We start from the raw sequence: 22794 nt of genomic DNA on the forward strand, positions 1-22794 counted from the left end.
TTAACATTTTATACTTAAAATCTTCCCAAAATGATTTTAGAAAAATAATAGCTTCTGCTTAACATTACTCTGGCTTGCTTGTGTTATTAATTCCATGCCAATTTTTAAGTTTCTTGCTTTAAAGCTGCAAGGGTCTCTTGACCCAAGGAAGGGTAGGAAACCTGCAAGTGTCAGCTTCATTACAGCCCGTAGTACTATAAATACAGCTACACTTAAGAATGGTACATTCAATTTTGAGCTGAAAATAAATCTTGATTCTTACCTCTTGACCAGTAAGGAAAAGGAGAACATCTCCCTCCTCTTCTTCACACATATGGATCTGAATAACTGTTCGAATCGCTGACTCCAGATAATCCCTCTCTGGTTCTGGGGTATAGAATATTTCTACAGGATGTGTACGGCCAGGAATGGTAAGCAGTGGGCAACTGTCAAAGTAGACCTGAAACTTGCCTGCATCAAGTGTGGCACTCATGATGATAATCTGAAAGAAACAGCGTGCACTTTAGTCTCAATTCACAATAGAAGGCACCACCCTTAAACTTGCAAAATGAAAAATTACCGTCTTGAAGAAAATAAATTGTTATAAAACAGAAGAATTGCAATGCTCTGAAACATTACTGAATATAAATAAACCTTTAGATTTCTCAGTTTCTACTGCCTGTATATCAGAACAACCTAGCCACACAGTAAGAAGCATCCAATGTGCAAGCTTATTTACCAAATAGTTTAAGGCAGTATCATGTATCTTACATTATTATATATAACTGTATCCTAACATGCCATACATGACTGTAATAAGATATGACCTGTAACCACCAGCATACCTTACCACCAGGGGTGCACTTGCAAGAGAGAGGTATATAAGGAGAGGTCTCAGGCAAGTGCAGCATTCCAGAGCTGTGAAATAAAGGTGCAGGTCCAGAGTGACTTTGACTTCACTACATGCCTCGTGTGAATCTGTACTGAGGGGACAGGACTTTACAGTGGCGACGAGTTACGGGATTACAGAATCCACAGAATGGCGAACAACGGATCAGATGATAAGTACAATGCGGGAGACAATTGGGAGGACTTTATAGAAGGGCTCCAGCAAAGCTTTGTAACCAAAGACTGGTTAGGCGACGATAAGGCAGACAAGAGAAGAGCTCATCTCTTGACCAGCTGTGGCTCGAAAACATATGCTTTAATGAAGGATCTGTTGGCACCCAAGAAACCAGCAAGCAAGTCGTTTGAAGAATTGAGCACACTGGTAAGAGACCACCTGAAGCCAGCGAGCAGCCTACACATGGCCAGACACAGGTTCTATAACTACAGACACTGTGTGGGACAGAGCATACCCGACTTCGTGGCGGAACTTCGGAGGTTGGCTAGTTTATGCGAGTTCTCCGATGAACTGAGAAGAGAAATGCTGAGAGACTTTTTCATTGAAGGAATAGGCCACGCAGGCATATTCCAAAAGCTCATAGAGACCAAGAACCTGACCTTAGAGGCAGCAGCACTGGTTGCACAGACATTCTTGGTAGGGGAAGAAGAAACGAGGTTGATTTACAATGCAGGTACGACAACTAATGAAATATCGGAACATGACGTTCACAGCACTAAACAAGCTGCTACCCCCACACACAGACAAAACCGGGAGAACAGGCTCACGACAGCAGGCAGAAGCCATCAAGGGCCACAGGAACGGCCGTTCACACCTCATCAACCCACAATGCGAGCAATCAACTACAAACTGAGAGAAGCTCAAGAGAGATCAGCCAGACGCAGCTCATTTTTTGGGAACACTTTGAAGAATGGAACAGGTCTGTGCTGGAGGTGTGGGGGTGGGCACCTGTCAAGGGGATGTCGATTTCAGCACGCCGTTTGCAGAAATTGTGAAAATACAGGGCATTTGGCCCGCATGTGCAAAAAAACGGCAGCTCGGCTGTTATGCGAATCGGATGGGTCGGAAAGCGGACCAGAAGATGGTGGGGACAGTACCCGGGACACCGATGTACAGCGGGTCAACACGATCAATGGCTGCTGCTCCTACAACAGGACGCCTCCTATAACGATGAGGGTCCTACTCAAAGGGATATCTGTCAACATGGAGCTGGATACGGGAGCAGTCAATCTCTCATGGGCGCTCAACAATTTGAACAACTGTGGCCGCATAAAGGAGACAGACTAAACTCACAAAGGTCGACACCACACTAAGGACCTATACCAAAGAAATCGTACCAGTCCTCGGCAGCGCCATACTCTCTGTCACACACAAAGGGACAATGAACAGACTTCCCCTGTGGATTGTCCCCGGAAATCTCCCAGCACTGCTGGGGAGAAGCTGGCTGGCAAAACTAAACTGGAAATGGGATGATGTCCATGCCATGTCATTAGAGGAACGGACCTCCTGCTCAACAGTTATAAAGCAATTTGAACATTTCTTTCAGCCAGGTGTGGGCACTTTCAAAGGGGCCAAAGTCAAAATCTACATCATCACAGGATGCTAGACCAGTCCATCACAAGGCCAGAGCTGTACCCTATGTGATGAGGGAAAAGATTGAACACGAACTAGACAGGTTTTTGCGGGAAGGCATTATATCACCTGTAGAATTTAGCGACTGGGCGAGTCCCATCGTCCCAGTCATGAAGCCTGATGGATCCATACGAATCTGTGGGGACTACAAATCTACCATTAACAGAGTCTCCCTCCAGGACCAGTACCCGCTGCCCAGAGCGGAGGACTTATTTGCCACATTGGCTGGAGGTAAACTTCTCAAAATTAGACCTCACATCTGCATATATGACGCAAGAATTGACCGAGGAATCCAAGCTACTCACCACCATCAACACACATCGAGGCCTTTTCATGTACAATCGATGCACATTCGGCATCAGGTCGGCAGCTGCCATATTCCAGCGCAACATGGAGAATCTGCTCAAGTCCATCCCGGGGACGGTTGTATTTCAAGAAGACATACTTATCACGGGCAGGGACAGTGACTCCCATCTCCGTAATTTGGAGGAAGTACTAAAACGGTTGGATCGGGTAGGCCTACGAGTCAAGAAATCCAAGTGCCTGTTTCTCGCACCCAAGCTTGAATTTTTGGGCAGAAGGATTGCCGCTGATGGAATCCGCCCAGCAATTCACCTGGCACCCAGACCCCGGAATGTCTCAGAACTGCGCGCCTTTCTCGGGCTACTCAATTACTTTGGGAACTTTATGCAGAACTTAAGCATGCTGCTGGAGCCTTTCCACGTGCTACTCAGGAAGGGGTGCGATTGGTTTTGGGGGGATGCCCAGGAACACGCCTTCAATAGGGCACGCAACCTTCTGTGTTCCAACAGTGTTTTGACTTTCTTTGATCCAGGTAAAAAGCTAGTTCTCACATGCGATGTGTCAGCGTATGGGGTCGGGTGCGTTTTGCAACATGTCAATAGTGCGGGCAAATTACAACCCATAGCTTATGCCTCCAGGTCACTTTCGCGGGCGGAGCGCGGGTACGAAATGGTAGAGAAGGAGGCGCTCGCGTGCGTGTACGGTGTCAAAAAGATGCACCAATACCTTTTTGGGGCCAAGTTCGCGTTAGAAACTGACCACAAGCCCCTCACGTCCCTTCTATCCGAGAGCAAGACAATAAACGCCAACGCCTCGGCGCGAATTCAATGGTGGGACCTCATGCTGGCGTCCTACGGTTATACCATAAGGCACAGACCAGGCACAGACAACTGTGCCGACGCACTCAGCAGGCTACCCCTGGCGACCACGGAAGGGTCTGACTAACAGGATTGTGAGATAGTCATGGCAATCAATGCCTTTGAGTCCACAGGTTCGCCCATGCTGGCTCGCCAAATCAGAGCCTGGACGGCCAGCGACCCCACGTTATCCTTAGTAAAAAGATGTGTCCTAACCGGTGACTGGGCAGAGGCTCGCGATGCCTGCCTCGAGGAATTAAAACCCTTTCACAGGCACATGCATGAGCTATCACTACAAGCAGACTGCCTGATGTGGGACAGCCGAGTAGTCATGCCTCTGTGAGGCATTTGTCCGGGAGCTCCACCGCGAGCACCCGGGGATCGTTCTCATGAAGGCCATAGCCAGATCCCACGTCTGGTGGCCTGGTATTGACGCGGACTTGGAGCTCTGCGTCCGAAGGTGCACCATTTGTGCCCAACTCAGCAATGCCCCCAGGGAGGCTCCACTGAGCCCCTGGCCCTGGCCTACCAAACCGTGGTCGCGGGTGCACGTAGACTATGCAGGCCCATTCATGGGCAAAATGTTCCTCGTAGTTGTAGATGCATTTTCAAACTGGATCGAATGCACCATTTTAAACTCAAGCACAACCTCCACCACTGTGAGAGCCTCGCAACCATGTTTGCAACGCACGGAATCCCTGACATATTGGTCAGTAACAATGGTCCTTGCTTCACCAGCGCAGAATTCTAAGACTTTATAATTGACCACGGCATAAATCACGTCAAGACGGCACCGTTCAAGCCAGCCTCCAACGGCCAGGCGGAGAGAGCAGTGCAAATCATTAAACAAGGCATGCTTAAAATCCAAGGTCCCACGCTGCAGGGTCGCCTGTCGCGACTGCTGCTGGCATACAGATCTCGTCCGCACTCACTGACTGGGATCCCCCCTGCCCAACTGTTGATGAAAAGGACTTTAAAAACAAGGCTCTCATTAATCCTCCCAGACATGCACGAAATCGTTGAGGCAAAGTACCGTAAGCTGACGGAGTACCATGACAGAAATTCGAGGGGGAGATGGAATGAGATAGGGGACAAAGTGTTTGTGCTAAACTATGGCAGGGGTCCCAAATGGCTTGCAGGGACCATAATGGGCAAGGAAGGAAACAGGCTACTGGTAGTACAAATGGACAATGGCAAAACCTGCCGGAGGCATGTAGACCAAGTCAAAAGCAGATTTACCAACAACACTGTGGAACCATAGGCAGACCACAATGTGGAACTCGCACCACACCTGGTGGACAGACAAAGGGAACAACCTGAGGAAAGGGCAATCCCAACAGACAGCCCAGGCGAGTCAACAACAATCACACCAATCGAAACAGACAGCCAAGGCGAGATACCAGCAACCACACCCAAAGAAAAACAGACACCAAGGCAAACAACTGAACCACAACTCAGACGCTCCACGCGAGAGCGTAGACCACCTGACAGACTGAACCTATAAAGACAATAAGGCCTTGGGGGAGGGTGATGTCATGTATCTTACATTATTATATATAACTGTATCCTAACATGCTATACATGACTGTAATAAGATATGACCTGTAACCACCAGCATACCTTACCACCAGGGGTGCACTTGCAAGAGAGAGGTATATAAGGAGAGGTCTCAGGCAAGTGCAGCATTCCAGAGTTGTGAAATAAAGGTGCAGGTCCAGAGTGACTTTGACTTCACTACATGCCTCGTGTGAATCTGTACTGAGGGGACAGGACTTTACAGGCAGCAATTGACAACTTCTGCTAAATCATAAGCGCTGCTAAATAGCAATTCTTCAGGAACCCAAGAGACTAATTAAACATAAATAACCCTGAGGAGTGAAACTTATTTAAATGATGTCCTTTTTCTTAAATATGTGTAATTTGTGGCTTGATGAAGCAGGTTACAATAGTGCTCTCTGCACATAGACTTGTCCATTGGTCAGACTGGGTTGTAATCTTTTTGCGGGGATACAAAAACAGCGCTTTGATCCGTCGTATTTGGACTTCAAGTCCACATTTCTTGGGTCCAGTTTTGTGAATTAACATTTTTCTGTTAAAATTTCCTCCATGCCAATAAGTTCCACTAAAAGCATGACTTCACCTTGGGGTAGTACCACAGGCATCGCCCATAAATAACCGCTGTGATCCCAGACAGTGAATCTTGGCAAGATATTTCACCTGCACTTGCCTGAGACCTCTCCTTATATACCTCTCTCTTGCAAGTGCACCCCTGGTGGTAAGGTATGCTGGTGGTTACAGGTCATATCTTATTACAGTCATGTATAGCATGTTAGGATACAGTTATATATAATAATGTAATGCATTGGAGGCTGTTCAGAGAAGGTTCACTCGGTTGATTCCGGAGATGAGGGGGTTGACTTATGAAGATAGGTTCAGTAGGTTGGGCCTATACTCATTGGAGTTCAAAAGAATGAGAGGTGATCTTATTGAAACATATAAGATAATGAGGGGGCTCGACAAGGTGGATGCAGAGAGGATATTTCCACTCATAGGGGAAACTAAAACTAGAGGACATAGAATAAGGGGCCGCCCATTTAAAACTAAGCCTGAGATGAAGAGAAATTTCTTCTCTTCGGGTTGTAAATCTGTGGAATTCTCTGCCCCAGAGAGCTGAGAAGGCTGGGTCATTGAATATATTTAAGGTGGAGATAGATTTTTGAGTGATAAGGGAATAAAGGGTAATGGGGAGCGGGCAGGGAAGTGAGTCCATGATCAGATATAATCTTACTGAATGGCAGAGCAGGCTCGAGGGGCCAAATGGCATTCTCCTGCTCCTATTTTTTAACGTTATCATGGCCAAGCCCCATCCTGTCCTCGCCTAATGTCTGCACACACACTCCTAAAAGAGATCATAAAGCACCAGCATCAGAAACCTTGGGTCATTTTCCCCTCCCTAATCCGGAACAGAGGCCAATGGTAGCACCATTACTGCCACCCTGAGTGAGATCAACCAGTTCAGCAGATAGTCAGGAATTGAACTTCCATACCATCCTTTTCTGTAAGGCTTAGTTGCTGACTTCTTTCATTAACTGAACAACTGGGAGAAGCCCAATATCTGGTTCTTTTTATCCTCAAGGTGGTGAGGGACAGGAGGAAAGGGACTTGTATTTTGAAAGGACATTGCGCTCATCTCAGTTATTGCAAGTTCATAGCAAAAGCTTGGGCTGGTCATAACACACACAGCCATTTGTAGATCACAAATCGCCTGGTGTCTTATACTGGCTAGTACGGAGAGTCTGCAAGGCCTTTTGATGCTAAAGAAGAACACTCCACACCATACTTCCAGATTTCCTACAACTAAGGGACAGACACGATGGGTCGAATGGCCTCCTTCTGTGCCGTAAATTTCTAAGGGAAGCAGATACCACAAAATTTGTTTTCGACAAGGATCTAGCTGGGCTCACCAGCGCCTCTGTCAACATAGTTGATCCTTGGGTTAACCTATCAATTTAACTCATTGTGCCATTGGCCTTTTTACCGAGAGGAATAGTCCTCAGTTGTACCTTCAAGCAGTACTTGTGGTAATCTGGGAGTAATCTACACATGCAACTAAATTTAAGCTGCTCGTTTTATTTACGCAAAATATCAGGCTGTATATTCATTCAAAAGATCAAATTGGGTTTCTTTAAATTTTATTTGTTCCTGTAAGAGAAAAGGCCAGGCATGTTCCACTGTGAAGGGTTGTATGTTAAATACAGACAGGCACACAATGTGTTTACAACTTCTGGGATATGGATCACTGCAGGGGGAAAAAAAAACACCAGTTTTATTTTTTTTTTAAACTGTATGTATGAAGTATTGTAGAGGAATTAACATAAGTGTTAATTTCAACACTCAATGATTTAAGAGTTTTATAAAGTACAGGAATGCTTTTCAAATCCTGGTGATTAATCAGAAATAAGACTCAGTTTCCACTCTCTGCTTTAAGGACAGACACACACAAGTGATCAGAGAAGACAAATTGAGCTGAATTTGCTGTGTTGGAATCAATATTTTATTTAAAGGTAGAAAGTCGAACTCAAAATAAAGTGGCTTTTACAATGGCTCATTAGGGACTTATTGCATGCACCGTTATATATTTTGTAGTTTTAGTATTGCCAGCATTTGTGCATATTACTATTTAGTTGCAAATAAAGCGATTAGCTGCTTTAGAGTTTCTGTTTTTAATTTGTGCGCTAACATCAATTTTGCCGAGTTTGCCAATGTATCACATTTAATTCAATAAGCAAATTATTGCAAGTGGGTAAATTGTTAGCCTGTCAGGTACACAGCTGTGTGAAGACATTGGGCCCAAGTTTCGAGCCGCGCCTAGAACGGCGCAGTCCCGACCTGGACGCCCGTTTTTCGCGCCACAAAGTGCGCCTAAAAAAACCCTCCGTATTCTCCACCTCCCTGCAGGTCCTCTGCCCCTCGGCGTAGCGCAGCAGGAGCTGTAGGGGGCGGAGCCAGGTCCCTGCACTGAAAACAGTGCCAGGACCTCTGCACATGCGCGCTACAGTGGGCACGCAAGTGCAGTAGCTCCAGGCGCCCGAAACTGTGGGAGGGGCCCGAAGCACGCAGCCCCTAGCCCTGGCCGAATGGCCTCACTGGGGCTGCGTGAATAAGGCTCCTCCCACGGCCAACTCCTGCTTCCTCCCGACCCGACCCGACTCGACTCCCGCTTCTCGCCCGGACCCGACACCCGCTCCTCCGCCGCCGCCCCCCCCCGCCTCCGGACCGCCCCCGCCACTCGCTCCCCCACCCCCCCGCTCCCCCAGACCGGACCCGACACCCGCTCCCGCTCCCCCCCCGGACTGGATCCGACCTGACCACCCTCTCCCTCCCTCCTCGCAACCCGAACCGAACCGACCTCCCTCCCACCACCCCCCCGACCCGACCCAACGCCACCTACCTGTAAATCTGGTGCTGGGGACGGGCCCTGCCCGTTCAGCCTCCCTCCCCCTTTCCCCCCCCCCTTTCCCCCCCCCCCAATCACTTTCTCCCCCCCCGCCCAATCTCCTTCTCCACCCCCCTCCCCTTTATCCCCTTCTCCATCCATCTGCTCCCTCTACCCCCCCTCTCCCCCTCCCCTTCCCCTCGCTGTCAGAAACACAGACACTGACAGACAGAGAATGAGAGACACACAGACAGACAGAGAGATAGAGACACTGACAGAGACACACTGAGGGGGGCATCCCAGCACGCTGTTGGAGGGCTCCCGGTGCTGCAGTCGGTAAGTAGAAAATGTTTTATTTATTGATTTTTTAAAATTATTTATTAATTTTTTTTGATTGATTTATTGATTGATTTATTGATGTATTTATCATTCATTATTGATGATGGTTCTTTATTTGTAAAACTAAAGTGTTTAATGTTTGTAAACTTCCCTTTAAACACCCCCCCCCACACCATTCCCTACACCTGATTTGTAACCTACGCCTGATTTTCTAAAGTGTAGACAAGGTTTTTTCGAGCGTACAAAAATCTTCACTTACGCCATTCTAAGTTAGTTTGGAGTAAGTTTTCACTCACAAAACTTTGAAATCAGGCGTAAGTTTCCAGACACGCCCCCTTTTGAAAAATAAATTCTGTTCCAAAGTGAAACTGTTCTAACTGACTAGAACTGGAGCAAACTAAATGACGAGAATTCCGATTTCTAAGATACTCCGTTCTACATCAGTTGCTCCTAAAAATCAGGAGCAAATCATGTGAAAACTTGGGGCCATAATGTGGAGCGTATAGCTTTCTGGCAAATTAATTATCCATTTATAGGAACTTAGAAAGAAAACAGTAAGAAAAAAACCCAAAGTGCATCATTCAATTCTGATAAACAGAACGAGTATCCATGACTGAAAATGTTCACTGATAACTCCAACAGTATTTAAATTAAGACAGATCACTACCTTTTCTGAAATTTTCAGGTGAATTCTTGACTCGGGCAGGAGAGCTAGATAAAAATCTCAACCTGGCCTTGGGGAAAGGAACGGAATACATATCCTGGGAAAGGAAATGCCTTTTATACAAGACTAGGTTTCTAATGGGAAGTGAAGGATGTAAATGACATGAGAAATTTTGGCAAATTTGTTACTTTTTAGGGCCGTCTCCATATATAGTTAAGCTTTCTTCTCCACCCTGGTATATTAAAAAGGACAAGTTGAACAATGGATATCTATTTACATAAAACATCAGCTATGGCTCAGTTGGTAGCACTCTCGCATCCAAGTCAGAAGGTTGTGCGTTCAAGGCCCACTCCAGAAACTTGAGCTCATAATCCAAGCCGACAATCCAGTACTGTGCTGAGGGAGTGCTGCACTGCCGGTAGTGCAATACTTCGGATGAGACGTTAAATCGAGGCCCCGTCTGCCCTCTCAGGTGGACGTAAAAGATCCCATGACACTATTCGAAGAAAAGCAGGATAGTTCTCAGATGACCTAGCCAAAAGTTATCCCTCAACCAATATCACTAAAAAAATTATCTGGTGATGTATTTCATTGCTGTTTGCAAAAGTAGCTGCTGCATTTCCTTACAACAGTGACTTACATTCAAATGTACTTTGTTTGTAAAGCGCTTTGGGATGTCCTGAGGTTGTGAAAGGTGTTATATAAAGATAAATCCTTTCCTTATTCTTCAAGCCTAACATTACTGCCACAGTTGACAAATTATTAGCAGGCAACACTGGTCTGAACTTGAGCTTAGGCCTCAGAAAACCAAGTTACAATGTGCAGAACCTCCATTTTCTTTTTTCAAATCTTACCTTCAAATCTGATCTTTGCTTCACAACTTCTTTTAATACACCCATAAGAATATCTGTTGCTAGCGTACGTTCGTGGGCCTCATCAAGGATGATTACACCATATCGTTCTAGTAGAGGGTCATTCATAGCTTCTCGAAGCAACATACCATCAGTCATATACCTAGAAACAAAACATGCAACATCAGATAACGGTTGTGTTCAAACACTGCTGCACATAAGATTCATTTCTAGTGAGCAATCACCAAAAGGCAATAGTTCAAAGCTACATAGTCATGACGTGCCACAAGTTTGCTTTCAACTTGAAAGCAACAGTTTTGATAAATTGTTTTTCAGGTATAATTTAAGTCACACTGTGCGATATCGCAATTACCAAAACACCCACTCAACCATCGCCATAAATCATCCTCACTCGAACAATAATCGCGATACTGCTATACATTAAGATATGGAATTGAAACAGCAAAATTTTCTCTGCATACACCAGCAAAAGTTGGCTGAGCACACTAATTCGGTCTAAGCCCAAAAATGCAGAACTCAACTTGGTTAAACTTGCGCTTAGAATTACCAAGCCTAAAATTGCTCAATCCATGAAACCCTCATCCATACCTTTGCTAGACTTGACTATTCCAAGCCACTTCTGGCTGGCCACCCACGTTCTACCCTCCGTAAACTTGAGGTCATCCAAAACACTGCTGCCCATGTCCTAACTTGCACCAAGTCCCGTTCACCCATCACCACAGTGCTCTCGGTTAAATAATGCCTTAATTTTAAAATTCGTATCCTTATTTTCAAATCCATCCATGGCCTTGCCCCTTCCTATTTCTGTAATCTCCTACAGCCCCACAACCCTCAAGAGATATCTCCGCTCCTCTAATGGTGGTCTCTTGAGCATCCTTGATTTCAATCGTTCCACCATTGGTGACTGTGCCTTCAGCTGCCAAGGCCCTAAGCTCTGGGATTTCCTCCATAAATCTCTCCATCTCTACCTCTCTTTCCTCCTTTAAGACGCTCCTTAAAACCAACCTCTAAGGATAAGGGGTAAGCCATTTAGGACCGAGATGAGGAGAAACTTCTTCACCCAGAGAGTGGTGAACCTGTGGAATTCTCTACCACAGAAATTTGTTGAGGCCAATTCACTAAATATATTCAAAAAGGAGTTAGATGTAGTCCTTACTACTAGGGGGATCAAGGGGTATGGCGAGAAAGCAGGAATGGGGTACTGAAGTTGCATGTTCAGCCATGAACTCATTGAATGGCGGTGCAGGCTCGAAGAGCCGAATGGCCTACTCCTGCACCTATTTTCTATGTTTCTATGTTGACCAAGTTCTGCCCGAATATCTTTCTGTGGCTCAGTGTCAAACTTTGTTTTATAAATTTTCCTGTGAAGCTCCTGGAGATGTTTTACTACATTAAAAGGTGCTATATAAATACAAGTTGTTGTTGTAAAACAAAAGTTTTTCTTTAAATCTTAGTACATCTGGAGAGGCCGCTCAAGCAACATAATGATAGTGCGCTATGGTCCATGATTACCATAACTAGAAATTAAATTACACTTTTAAACAAAATATATGATTACATTTTTACAAGCGTGCACTCCTGGCACACAGCCTCGCTCACCGACAGGGTAAATTCATCAGGCTACCCCTAAAAGGCTCACATCCATAACACAATATCTACTTTCACAAAAACAGCAACCGTTATAACTCAGCTTTCTTATTCCTGGGTGGAAATTAACTTTGACAATTCCAGCCATTTAACATTTAGCAAAATTTATACCACAAAGCTTCACTGCTGGCAGTGCTTTAACTCATAATGTACGCTGAACTAGTTCTCCGCTCCATGGTATGTACATCTTAGAAAAGAACATTTACAATATTTATATTTTTATATTTTACTCTTCATGCCATGTATAAACTGTAGATTTTCAGCTGTGTTATCCACAGAACAAACGGGGTAGCACAACTGGTATCTACTTTAGTCTCAGAATTCGTAATGGCTTACTTCAATGTAGGTTAATCTTGAATTTTGAAAGATCTCCTGTCAATTTCAAGATATATATTTTAAATGCATACACTAAATGTTACTAACAGTACAATCGCCCCCTACCCCTCAAAAAAAAGTCAAAGTACCCAAGCCTAAACAAGACTCTACGACTTAATCATAATTATTTAGCTATGGCACTTCGATAAACTGCTGCTGCTGAAGTTGAACACCACTTAAAGCTCTTTATCTGAATGCACGCAGCTTTCGTAACAAGATAGATGAGCTGATGGCACAAATAGAAATAAATGGGTATAATCAGATAGCCATTACAGAAACGTGGTTGCGAGATGACCAAGGCTAGGAACTGAATATTGAGGAGTATTTGACAATTCGGAAGGATGGAAAGAAAGGAAAAAGAGGTGGGGTAGCTTTGTTAATAAAGGATGAGATCAGTGCAGTAGTGAGAAATGATATTGGCTCAGAAGATCATGATGCAGAATCAATTTGGGAGAAGGCAATATATCGTAAGGGAAAGAAGTCACTGGTGGGTGTGGTCTACAGGCCCCCAAACAGTAGCCACACTGTAGGACAGAGCATAAATCAAGAAATAATGGAGGCTTGTAAGAAAGATACGGCAATAATCCTGGGCAATTTTAATCTTCATATTGATTGGACAAATCAAATTGGCAAAGATAGCCTTGAGGAAGAGTTCATAGAGTGTATGCGGGATGGTTTCTTGGAACAATACGTTATGGAACCAACCAGGGAGCAGACTATTTTAGATCTGGTAATCTGAAACGAGCCTGGATTAATTCATGATCTCGTAGTAAAGGATCATCTTGGGAAAAGTGATCATGGCATGGTAGAATTTCAAATTCAGTTTGAGGGTGAGGAAGCTAGGTTTCAAACTAGTGTCCTGAACTTAAATAAAGGCAATTACAAAGGCATGAAGGCAGAGTTGGCTACAGTTGACTGGGAAAATAGATTAAAGGGCAGATAAGTAGTGGCAAACATTTAAGGAGATATTTCCTAACTCTCAGCAAAGATACATTCCAGTGAGAAAGAAAGACTCCAAGAGAAGAATGAACTATCCGTAGCTAACTAAGGAAGTAAAGGATCGTATCAAATTGAAAACAAAGGCATACAATGTTGCGAAGAATAATGGAAGGCCATAGAATTCGGAATTTTTTTTAGAAACCAGCAAAGGACGACTAAAAAAAAATGATAATAAAAAGATAGCGAGAGAGAGTAAACTCGCAAGAAATATAAAAACAGACAGTAAGAGCTTCTACAGATATATAAAAAGAGAGTACCTAAAATAAACGTTGGACCCTCAGAGGATAAGACTGGGGAATTAATAATGGGAAACGGGAGATAGCAAAGACTTTGAACAAATATTTTGGATTGGTCTTCACGGTAGAAGACAATAAAAGCATTCCAATAATTGATAATCAAGGGGAACTTAAAACAATTACTATCACAAGAGAAAAAGTACTTAGCAAACTAATGTGACTAAAGTCCTCCTCAACCTGATGGCCTCCATTCTAGGGTCTTAAAAGTGAGATACGTTGGTTGTAATCTACCAAAATTCCCTGGATTCTGGAGAGGTTCCAGCGATTTGGAAAACCGCAAATGTTACACCCCTATTTAAGAAAGGAGGGAGACAGAAAGCAGGAAACTATAGACCAGTTAGCCTAATATCTGTCATTGGGAAAATGCTGGAATTCATTATTAAGGAAGTAGTAGCAGGACATTTAGAAAATCATAATGCAGTCAAGCAGAGTCAGCATGGTTTTATGAAAGGGAAATCATGTTTGACAAATTTGTTGGAGTTCTTTGAGGATGTAACGAGCAGGGTGGATAAAGGGGAACCAGTGGATGTGGTGTATTTGGATTTCCAGAAGGCATTCGATAAGGTGCCACATAAAGGTTACTGCACAAGATAAGAGCTCATGGAGTTGTGGGTAATATATTAGCATGGATAGAGGAATCAACATCACTACAGTTAGTTCTCTGCAAATATATTGAAAATTTCAACTAACTATGCTGAATGTGGTTAACAGAAAAACAAAAATTCACTTACTTCAGACATGTTTTTGCACTGCTGCAGTCTTCGAATCTAATGGAGTAACCAACCTCTTGGCCTAGCATCACATCCATTTCATCAGCTACTCGCTGAGCCACGCTCATGGCAGCCACCCTCCTGGGTTGGGTACAGGCCACGCCACGCTTGGGTCCGACCACCGCCCGCACATAATCAACACACCACTGAGGAATCTGTAAACCCATTCAATCACAAATCAGCTGTTGCGATCTCCAACACCAGCTTCAAAGCAAGCATTACACACATCAAGCTTTCACATGTTCATTACTCTTTAAAGTATTGTATGATTCCAAATAGCAAGGCAGCAGAGTCCAGCAACTCAATGGAAGTCTGCAGGAAATTAAACTCATGCCCCAACATCACACACAGTAGACGACATTTTATTGGCCCCAAGTTTCCACACGCGGCAAAAAAGGTGCACCTCAGAGCTGGGCGCCTGTTTTTCGCGCCGAAAACGGTGCCGGAAAAATAGTGCGGTATTCAGCTCGATGTCTGCTTGGCGTGGCGCACAGGGGGCGGAGCCTACCACTCGTGCCGATTTTGTAAGTAGGAGGGGGCGGGTACAATTGAAATGAGGCTTCTTGGTGCCGGCAACCCAGCGCGTGCGCGTTGGAGCGTTCGCGCACGCACAGTCTGAAGTAAACATTGGCACTCGGCCATTTTTAAAAGTGCTGCAGAAAAAGTGAAGATTTGTTTCTTGGACCTCAGCAAAGTCTTGTATTTTAATTTTCTTGATATTTCTGTGTGTGAGGCACTGCTTTTAGCAGCACTGCTGAATAAATCACCTGCTGAAATCAGTGAGTTCAGCTTTTCACTGCTAAACTTGCAGAACCGGTGCTGCATTGGTGCATGAAAATTAAGGACTGTGTGTTTTGAGAAATAAGAGTGCCAATTCAACTTTGCAATGGATCAACGTCCACCAACAACAAAGAATTTCTTGCATGAGGAAGTGGAGATATTAGTCAATGTAATTGAGCAGAGATGGCAGGAGCTAGATACCAGCAACAGAGGTCGCATAAAAGTGCCACCAAAAGAAAAGAAAAAACGCTGGAGCCAAGTTGCAAAAGATTACTGCGCAGTGGTGCATACCAGGAGATCTGGAAGTCAGTGTAACAAGAAATGGCACGACCTTGGTCAAGTAGTTAGTGTAAGTAATATTTCCCATTTTTTATTTAATCGTAATTGTAGCCTGGCTATCTGTATATCCCACCTTGCAGACTGACACACTCTTTAAAAAGTTATATTTTACTCTTTGCAGAAGAAATTGGCCCACAACAAAAGGGAGGCAACTCGGACAGGAGGAGGCGTGCCCAATCTGCATCCACTGACACCCTTGGAACAAAGGGTAGCTGCTATGATGAGTCGGACATGGAGTAAAGCAATCGGTACAGCACAAGCTGGGCCCGCACGCGAGGAAGAGGGTAAGTCCTGAAAATGCATCATGGCCCTTTAAATCAACCTGCTGCCTGGCCTGCTATGTGTGAGAGTACTCATGCCACCCACCCAGCCCCCTCCCTTGCTGTTAAACATTTGACTGTTCTGATGTATTTTGCAGAACATGATGATGATGATGATGATGCTGCTGCTGCCAACCCTGAGGATCCTGAGGGTACAGAACAAGAACCAGTACAACTAGCTGCGGACGATCCAGACTGGATGATGGCAGCGATGACTGAAATGTCTGCAGGGGAGAGCTTCCAATTTAATGTTTATGAGCCCCCATCAAGGGGCATCAGAGTTTCAACCCCTAGCATAGGTCTTGGTTCCACCTTCCATGGTTTCGCTTCCGATGTTGCGGGTCCCAGTGGTGCTGCTGGTATAATGCAGCATTCTAGTCAGTGCACTACCGTCCGAGCCTGCGCCTCCCTCTCGCATAGGTTCTGGTTCCACCTACTATGGTTTTGATTTCGACGCTTTGGGTCCCAGTGTTGCTGCTGATATCATGGAGCAGTTTACACCCATTCATCCAACATCCCAGCCCACGGCTCGCACTCGAGTGCTGTCATCTGGAACACCGAGCGTCCTACCGTTCCAGTCCGAGCCTCTCCCTCTAGTTCTGCCGTCTGCAACACAGAGCATCCCACCGTTCCAGCCCGAGCCTCTCCCTCCAGTTCAGCCGTCAGGAACACAGAGCGTCCCACAGTCCCAGCCTGCGCCTCCCTATGTAGTGGTGCCGCTTGCAACACCGAGCATCCCACCGTCCGTGCCCGCGCCTCCCAGTGTAGTGGTGCCACAAGGCAGACCCAGGCAGAGGAGAAGGAGATTGGAGACACGCTCTCCTGAGATGCAATGTGCAACAGATGCGACTCAGGTTGTGGCATTGGGTATGGAGACCAATGAGCTTACCCGATCACTCATCGGTGGCGTCAGTGCAGTGGGTGAAGAGTTGACGGTCCTGACGGGAGAAATAGCAGTAATGACACGGGAACTTAGGGAGGGAATGTCCGAGGGAGTGCAATCGACGGCACAGGCCGTCAGGGAGGGCCTGGTTGAGGTAGCTGCTGCAAAAGGCACACAGCCCAGCCAATCAAATGACACCCCCATGAGGAAGTGAACATTCACTGAGATATGGATGAGACATGGTTGCAGCCTTTCTTTGCTGCTTTTGTTCTTGTTCTTGATGTAGCTGTTGTAGCGTTTTTCAAATTGAAATTGTTTTGTAAGTTTTGTAACTTTACAACTTATAAGGGATCTTATGGTTTTTAAGTGATCTTATAGTGTAAATGCTCTCATATCTTTTTGTATCTTATTTAATTTTGCACTTAAAAAGTGATCCTGAAGTTTAAGTGTTCTTCAAGAGTGTAAGATTTTTCACAATGAAACTTTTGTAAGTTTTGTAACTTTACAACATATAAGTGATCTCAGGGTTTTCAAGTGATCTTGTAGTGTAAATGCTCTCACATTCTGTAAATTATTTAATTTTGCATCTAAAAAGTGATCTTGAAGTGCAAGTGATCTTAGAGTGTAACATTTTTCACAAAGTGTTTTGTAACTTTACAAGTTTATAAGTGATCTTCAAGAGTCATATTAAAAAGTATAGTTTGATACAACAAATATTTTATTAGAGTGACGTTAACTTTTCAATAAAATATTTTTTCATTAAAACTGTTTCATGTTCCATTAACACAACACAACGTAGGAACAACTGCAAAGAATAAACATGTCCATATGCAAAAGTGGTCGCAGAGCCCTCAGGCATCAGTAGTCTCGAGCAATCGTTAAAGGGGCACGATGGACAGCCCTCCTCCGACCTCGTGCTCCGGCATCAGGCACTTGCGTGCTTTCCTGATTGTCGTTATCATCCATATCCTGGTCTTCCGTAATACTATCATCATGCACTGGACCCTCACGTCGGTCTTCGGGTTCCACTACCAGCTCCTGCTGCCTCATGATGGCTAAGTTATGAAGCATGCAGCACACAACAGTGAAGTGACCGACAATCTGAGGAGAGTATTGCAACTGTCCTCCGGAATGGTCCAGGCATCGGAATCACTGTTTCAATATGCCAATGGTCCTCTCAATGATGCTGCGCGTCGCAATGTGCGCCATGTTGTATTGACGGTCAGCTTCTGTCCGTGTCACGCGTATGGGCATCATGAGCCAGGTGGTCAGGCCGTACCCTTTGTTTCCCAGTAGCCAGTTCTGCCCTTCTGGCTGCTGCTCAAACATGTCAGATAGAACGCTGTCGCGTAGGATGAACGCATCGTGGGTGCTGCCAGGGTATCTCGCATCGACTGACATGATGCGCTGCTTATCGTCACACACGAGCTGCACATTGATAGAGTGGAAACCTTTCCTATTTCGGTACTCAGATTCCTCCACGGGTGCTCGCAAGGCTATGTGGGTACAATCAATGTAGCCCTGTACCTTTGGGAAGCCGGCAATCCTGAAGAAGCCCACAGCCCTCTCATGGATCGCTTGTGCGGTCATTGGTAAATTGATGAAGTCATTCCTTCGCGCATAAAGTGCAGCCGTGACCTGATAAACGCAGGCATGTATTGCACGTTGAGAGATGGCACACACATCTCCAGTTGTAGCCTGAAACGATCCCGAGGCATAGAAAGAAAGTGCAGCTGTTACCTTCACTTCAACAGACAAGGCAGTTGTCCTTCTGCTTCTGGGCTGCAAATCTGCTCTCACCATATCACAGATCTCAGTGACAACTTCTCTGCGAAAACGCAGCCTTTTCACACAATCAGCCTTGCTCATGTCCAGGTACGAGCGCCTGGTTGGATATTGTCGACGTGGGTAAGGTCTCCTGCCCATCAACCTACGGGCTACGACGTTCCTGGTGCGGTGAGCTCTAATCAATTCTCTCCTATGCAGTGAATTGATGGCAAACCATTGCATAAATATGTGGTGTTGACCCATTCTGCAAATTTAAATATAAAACTGTCTATGTGGCTGTCTCTCTCTGTCCAAATGGCCTCAGTCCCCCTCACAGCTCGAAGGCTGCTGCTGTATCTTTGGCTGCCGGCCAGCCACTGACGCCGCCCCTAAAGCGTGGCCGAATGGCCTCAAGAACCTTAATGAGCTGCGTGTGTCCTGCGTTGATTCTTCGACTACCGGCCAGCCACTGACGCCGCTGCTATCTCATGGCCGAATGGCCTCACGTCGGTCCGCTACTGATTCTTCGGCTGCTGGCCAGCCACTGCCGCCGCTGATATCTCATGGCCGAATGGCCTCGGGTCTGCTGGCCAGACACGAAGAGAATGAAGGCCTGCCTCAAGCACTGCAGCTCAGCTCGAAGCTTGCTGCCGCTGCCGTCGAGACACTGACGCCACACCGCTGCCTCTGTCTCCAACATGAAAGGCCTGCCTCAAGCACTGCAGCTCAGCTCGAAGGCTGCTTGCTGCCGTCGAGACACTGACGCCACACCGCTGCCTGAAAGGCCTGCCTGAAGCACTTTCACAAAGGTAGGAACATGGTTTATTTAATCTTTTCTTTGCTTATAAATTTTTATTCAGGTTGGATTTATTTGTATAATATTTGTATAAGCATAACTAAGGATTGATTGTAGAATTTAATGACTTCCCTCCCCCCCCCCCCCCGCACCTCGTTCCCGACGCCTAATTTGTAACCTGCGCCTGATTTTTTCAAGTTAGACAAGGTTTTTTCAAGCGTACAAAAATCTCCATTCTAAGTTAGTTTGGAGTACGTTTTCACTGTGGAAACTTTGAAATCAGGCGTCAGTGGCCGGACACGCCCCCTTTTGAAAAAAATATTCTGTTCCAAAGTGAAACTGTTCTACCTGACTAGAACTGCAGAAAACTAAATGTGGAGAATTCCGATTTCTAAGATACTCCGTTCTACACCAGTTGCTCCTAAAAATCAGGAGCAAATCATGTGGAAACTTGGGGCCTATGTCTCCACTGTGGTGCCAAAAGTATTTTTTTCTCTAAAAACAGAACACCCCCACTGCCAACAAATGCGATCTTTAACATGCTTGTTGTATGCGAAACAAAATACTTAATGGGATCACTGCTGCCATAATTGACATAAACTTTGACAGCAGCACCTCTTATTTTTTTGTAAACTGCCGATCCCGGACTATAAACTGAACTGAAGTAACACACACTTCGAGATGTAGAATGCAAATCAGGAAATCAGATTAGTTTTTTGTACATTCAAATAGATTCGGGAGGGAAAACAAGAATATTTTAATTATTTGAATTGCCCAATTCTGGTTAACACTCACTGCTAATTGACAGTGCCTTTTATACCCCATTTGTTATACAAGTTTTCAGACAAAAGTGGCTGTATCCTGAATGGATAGCTTCACTCAGCTAAAATAGGAAGCCAATCTGAAAAGGTATTCCGTGCTCCTATATAATGACAAATTAATAGTTTGACAGGTGGTGCCAGTGTCTATGTGCTAGAATTAAGGTTCCATTTAGTCGGTGTTCCAGTGGTAACACAAATGGTGGGTCCCGACTTCGGGCAGTCTGTCAAGTCAGCTATGAACTAGACGCATTTATTATGGAGCGTGGAAAGGTCCACGGAGTCACACAGTTCCAAGTGACAGTTCACAGTTATTGGCGAGGACTAGATGCAAGCTGACCAATGTTCCTCCTGAAGTGCCTGGGGGGGGGGGGGGGGCGGGTGCGAGGCTACGCATCAATCGGGAGATCCTGCACAGGTCGCTCACCAGCTGTTGACGCTGGAAGATAGCGCACACGCGCGGCTGCACAGCAAATTAAAAGGGACTGCACATGGAAAAAATTTTTTTAAGAGGTTACGTTGGTGCTGATCCCATGCTATCTTAAGCTGGGGAACAGTATGTGATGACAGAGAGAGACTCAAAAGAGGCAGCTAAAAAGAAATTAAAGGTGAAAATGATAATTCCACGAAATCAGGCCAATTTAGGTTGCTAGGTTAACGCAAATATAAAATTACAGTTCTTCAAAAAAAACAGTCAAGCCAGTCAAAATCCGCAAGTATCAAGTTCGATGCAAGCATTCTAGAAAGTTCCATTGTGTTTTTAAAATCAGAGGAACCATTTGTCCAATGGACACGAAAAACAAAGGTTCACTTGATCATTGGCCAGTCCACTGTTTGAACATTGGCTGTATTAAAATATGGAACCTTTACAGCAGCTTCCCATATTGGCATGGAAAGCAATTAGTCACTGGCACATTCACTCTGGAATACAATCCTCAGTAGATTCAGTCCTGTATCAGCAAAGCACCATAAACAGAAAGGAGATCAAGTGGTGCAGTTGGCTTTTTATTTTTTCCTTTCCTTCTTTAATAGCTGTCTTTCAAGGCACAGGCAGCAGTAAAGTTCAAAGTTAAAATGATAGCACACTGATATTTTGAAATGTAGGTGGCATTTTGTTTTAAAAACACAGAAATACAATAATCAGCAGTTTTCAATCAGGGCAAAAATGCTCACTACCAGATTACAGCAGCTGTTGCTGAGCGATACCACTTCAAGGTAGGAAACAGTTTGTGGCCCTACTGGTACTCCAAAGGTGCCACGCGTACATTAGTATCAGGACAGTGAGCTATTAAGTACAATTATTCACATCTTCCTTCAATTAGGGCATCTTCTTAATTTCAAGAAAGTAAAACTTGTTAGAGGACAATAGCACATTTTTTACATTTTTGGGTTGATAACACTGGGGCAACAAGGTTCGCACGTGCACAAATCAATGAGCATTGAGCATTGAGCATTTTTGCCCCGAATAAAAACTGCTGAGTATTGTATTTGCCCAACTTCTGCCCAGTGAATGTCCTTGAAATTCTTTACCAGCATAAGAGTTTTAAAACATAGAAAAATAACATTGTATTACTCATTTATATATTAATGCAAGTCCATTAAAGTAAGTTTATTTTTAGCCCTGTAAAAAAAAAAATTACAAAAATGTATTTTGTATAAAATATTTAATTAAATTGTATTTTAATTAATTTTAAATATGTGATGTGCTTTTTTAATTTAATGTGTGCGTGTGTTTTGGGGGGTTATTCCCATTCATACTATGGCAGCTCCGTAGAAATGGAACTCACCATAAGTATGAATGGGGATCCCTACTTTCATTAGTTGGGCCGTCCCACGTGACCCCAGGTGCGCTTGCGAAGCGCCTGTGCTCCTGGGATACATGGACCTCTATGCAGGCCTACGCGTAGAGGTCCAGAACTGCAAGTCGCTGAAACTCCCGGACCACCAGGTAAGTTCATAGATTTTTTGCAGGTCGGAGGCTTCCACCCTCGGGAAGCCTCCGACCGTAAAATATGGGCCAATGTCTCCTAATTGGTGCAATTTTTTTTTAAAAGTAGGAGGAGGAAAAGAAAGAAAGCAAAAGAACAAGTAAAGAAAGAAGAGTAGAGAAAGAGAGAGAGAGTTTAATGTTAACTTGTGGAGCACGGCGACCACATCTGCAGCAAGTGTCTGCAGCTCGAGGAACTTCGGCTCAGTGTTGATGAGCTGGAATCCGAGCTGCAGACACTGCAACACATCAGGGAGGAGGAGAGTTACCTGGACGCCATGATCCAGGAGCTAGTCACACCAATTTGATTAATTAATTCAAATCCGATCCGTGGTCAGGGACAGGAGGGTGTGATTACGAGTGAGGAAGGTATGGGGATTCAGGATGGAGTGCTGGAGGAGCCTCAGCCCTTGCTCTTGTTCAACAGTTTTGAGGCTCTTACTCCCTGTGTGGACGAGAGCAGGTACTGCAGGGAGGATGAGCAAACTGACCACAGCACCGTGGTACAAGGGGCCATTCAAGTGGGGGGAG

General features: G+C 45.0%; 1 protein-coding gene across 1 annotated transcript in view; it reads right to left on the reverse strand.

The window, feature by feature from the left end:
• dhx15 (DEAH (Asp-Glu-Ala-His) box helicase 15) overlaps nucleotides 1–22794 on the reverse strand; it is a gene marked incomplete at its 3' end in the record, with an annotated part of 160369 nt that overhangs the window by 86237 nt on the left and 51338 nt on the right. The window contains exons 3-5 of the mRNA XM_070874463.1: nucleotides 14535–14728; nucleotides 10469–10628; nucleotides 263–481 (exon numbers count right to left, since the gene is read on the reverse strand). Of these exons, the coding sequence (XP_070730564.1) occupies nucleotides 263–481; nucleotides 10469–10628; nucleotides 14535–14728 (573 nt within the window). The remainder of the gene's footprint in view (nucleotides 1–262; nucleotides 482–10468; nucleotides 10629–14534; nucleotides 14729–22794) is intronic.

The sequence above is a fragment of the Pristiophorus japonicus genome, unplaced genomic scaffold (assembly GCF_044704955.1).
Source record: "Pristiophorus japonicus isolate sPriJap1 unplaced genomic scaffold, sPriJap1.hap1 HAP1_SCAFFOLD_835, whole genome shotgun sequence".
NCBI classification, from domain to species: Eukaryota; Metazoa; Chordata; class Chondrichthyes; family Pristiophoridae; genus Pristiophorus; species Pristiophorus japonicus.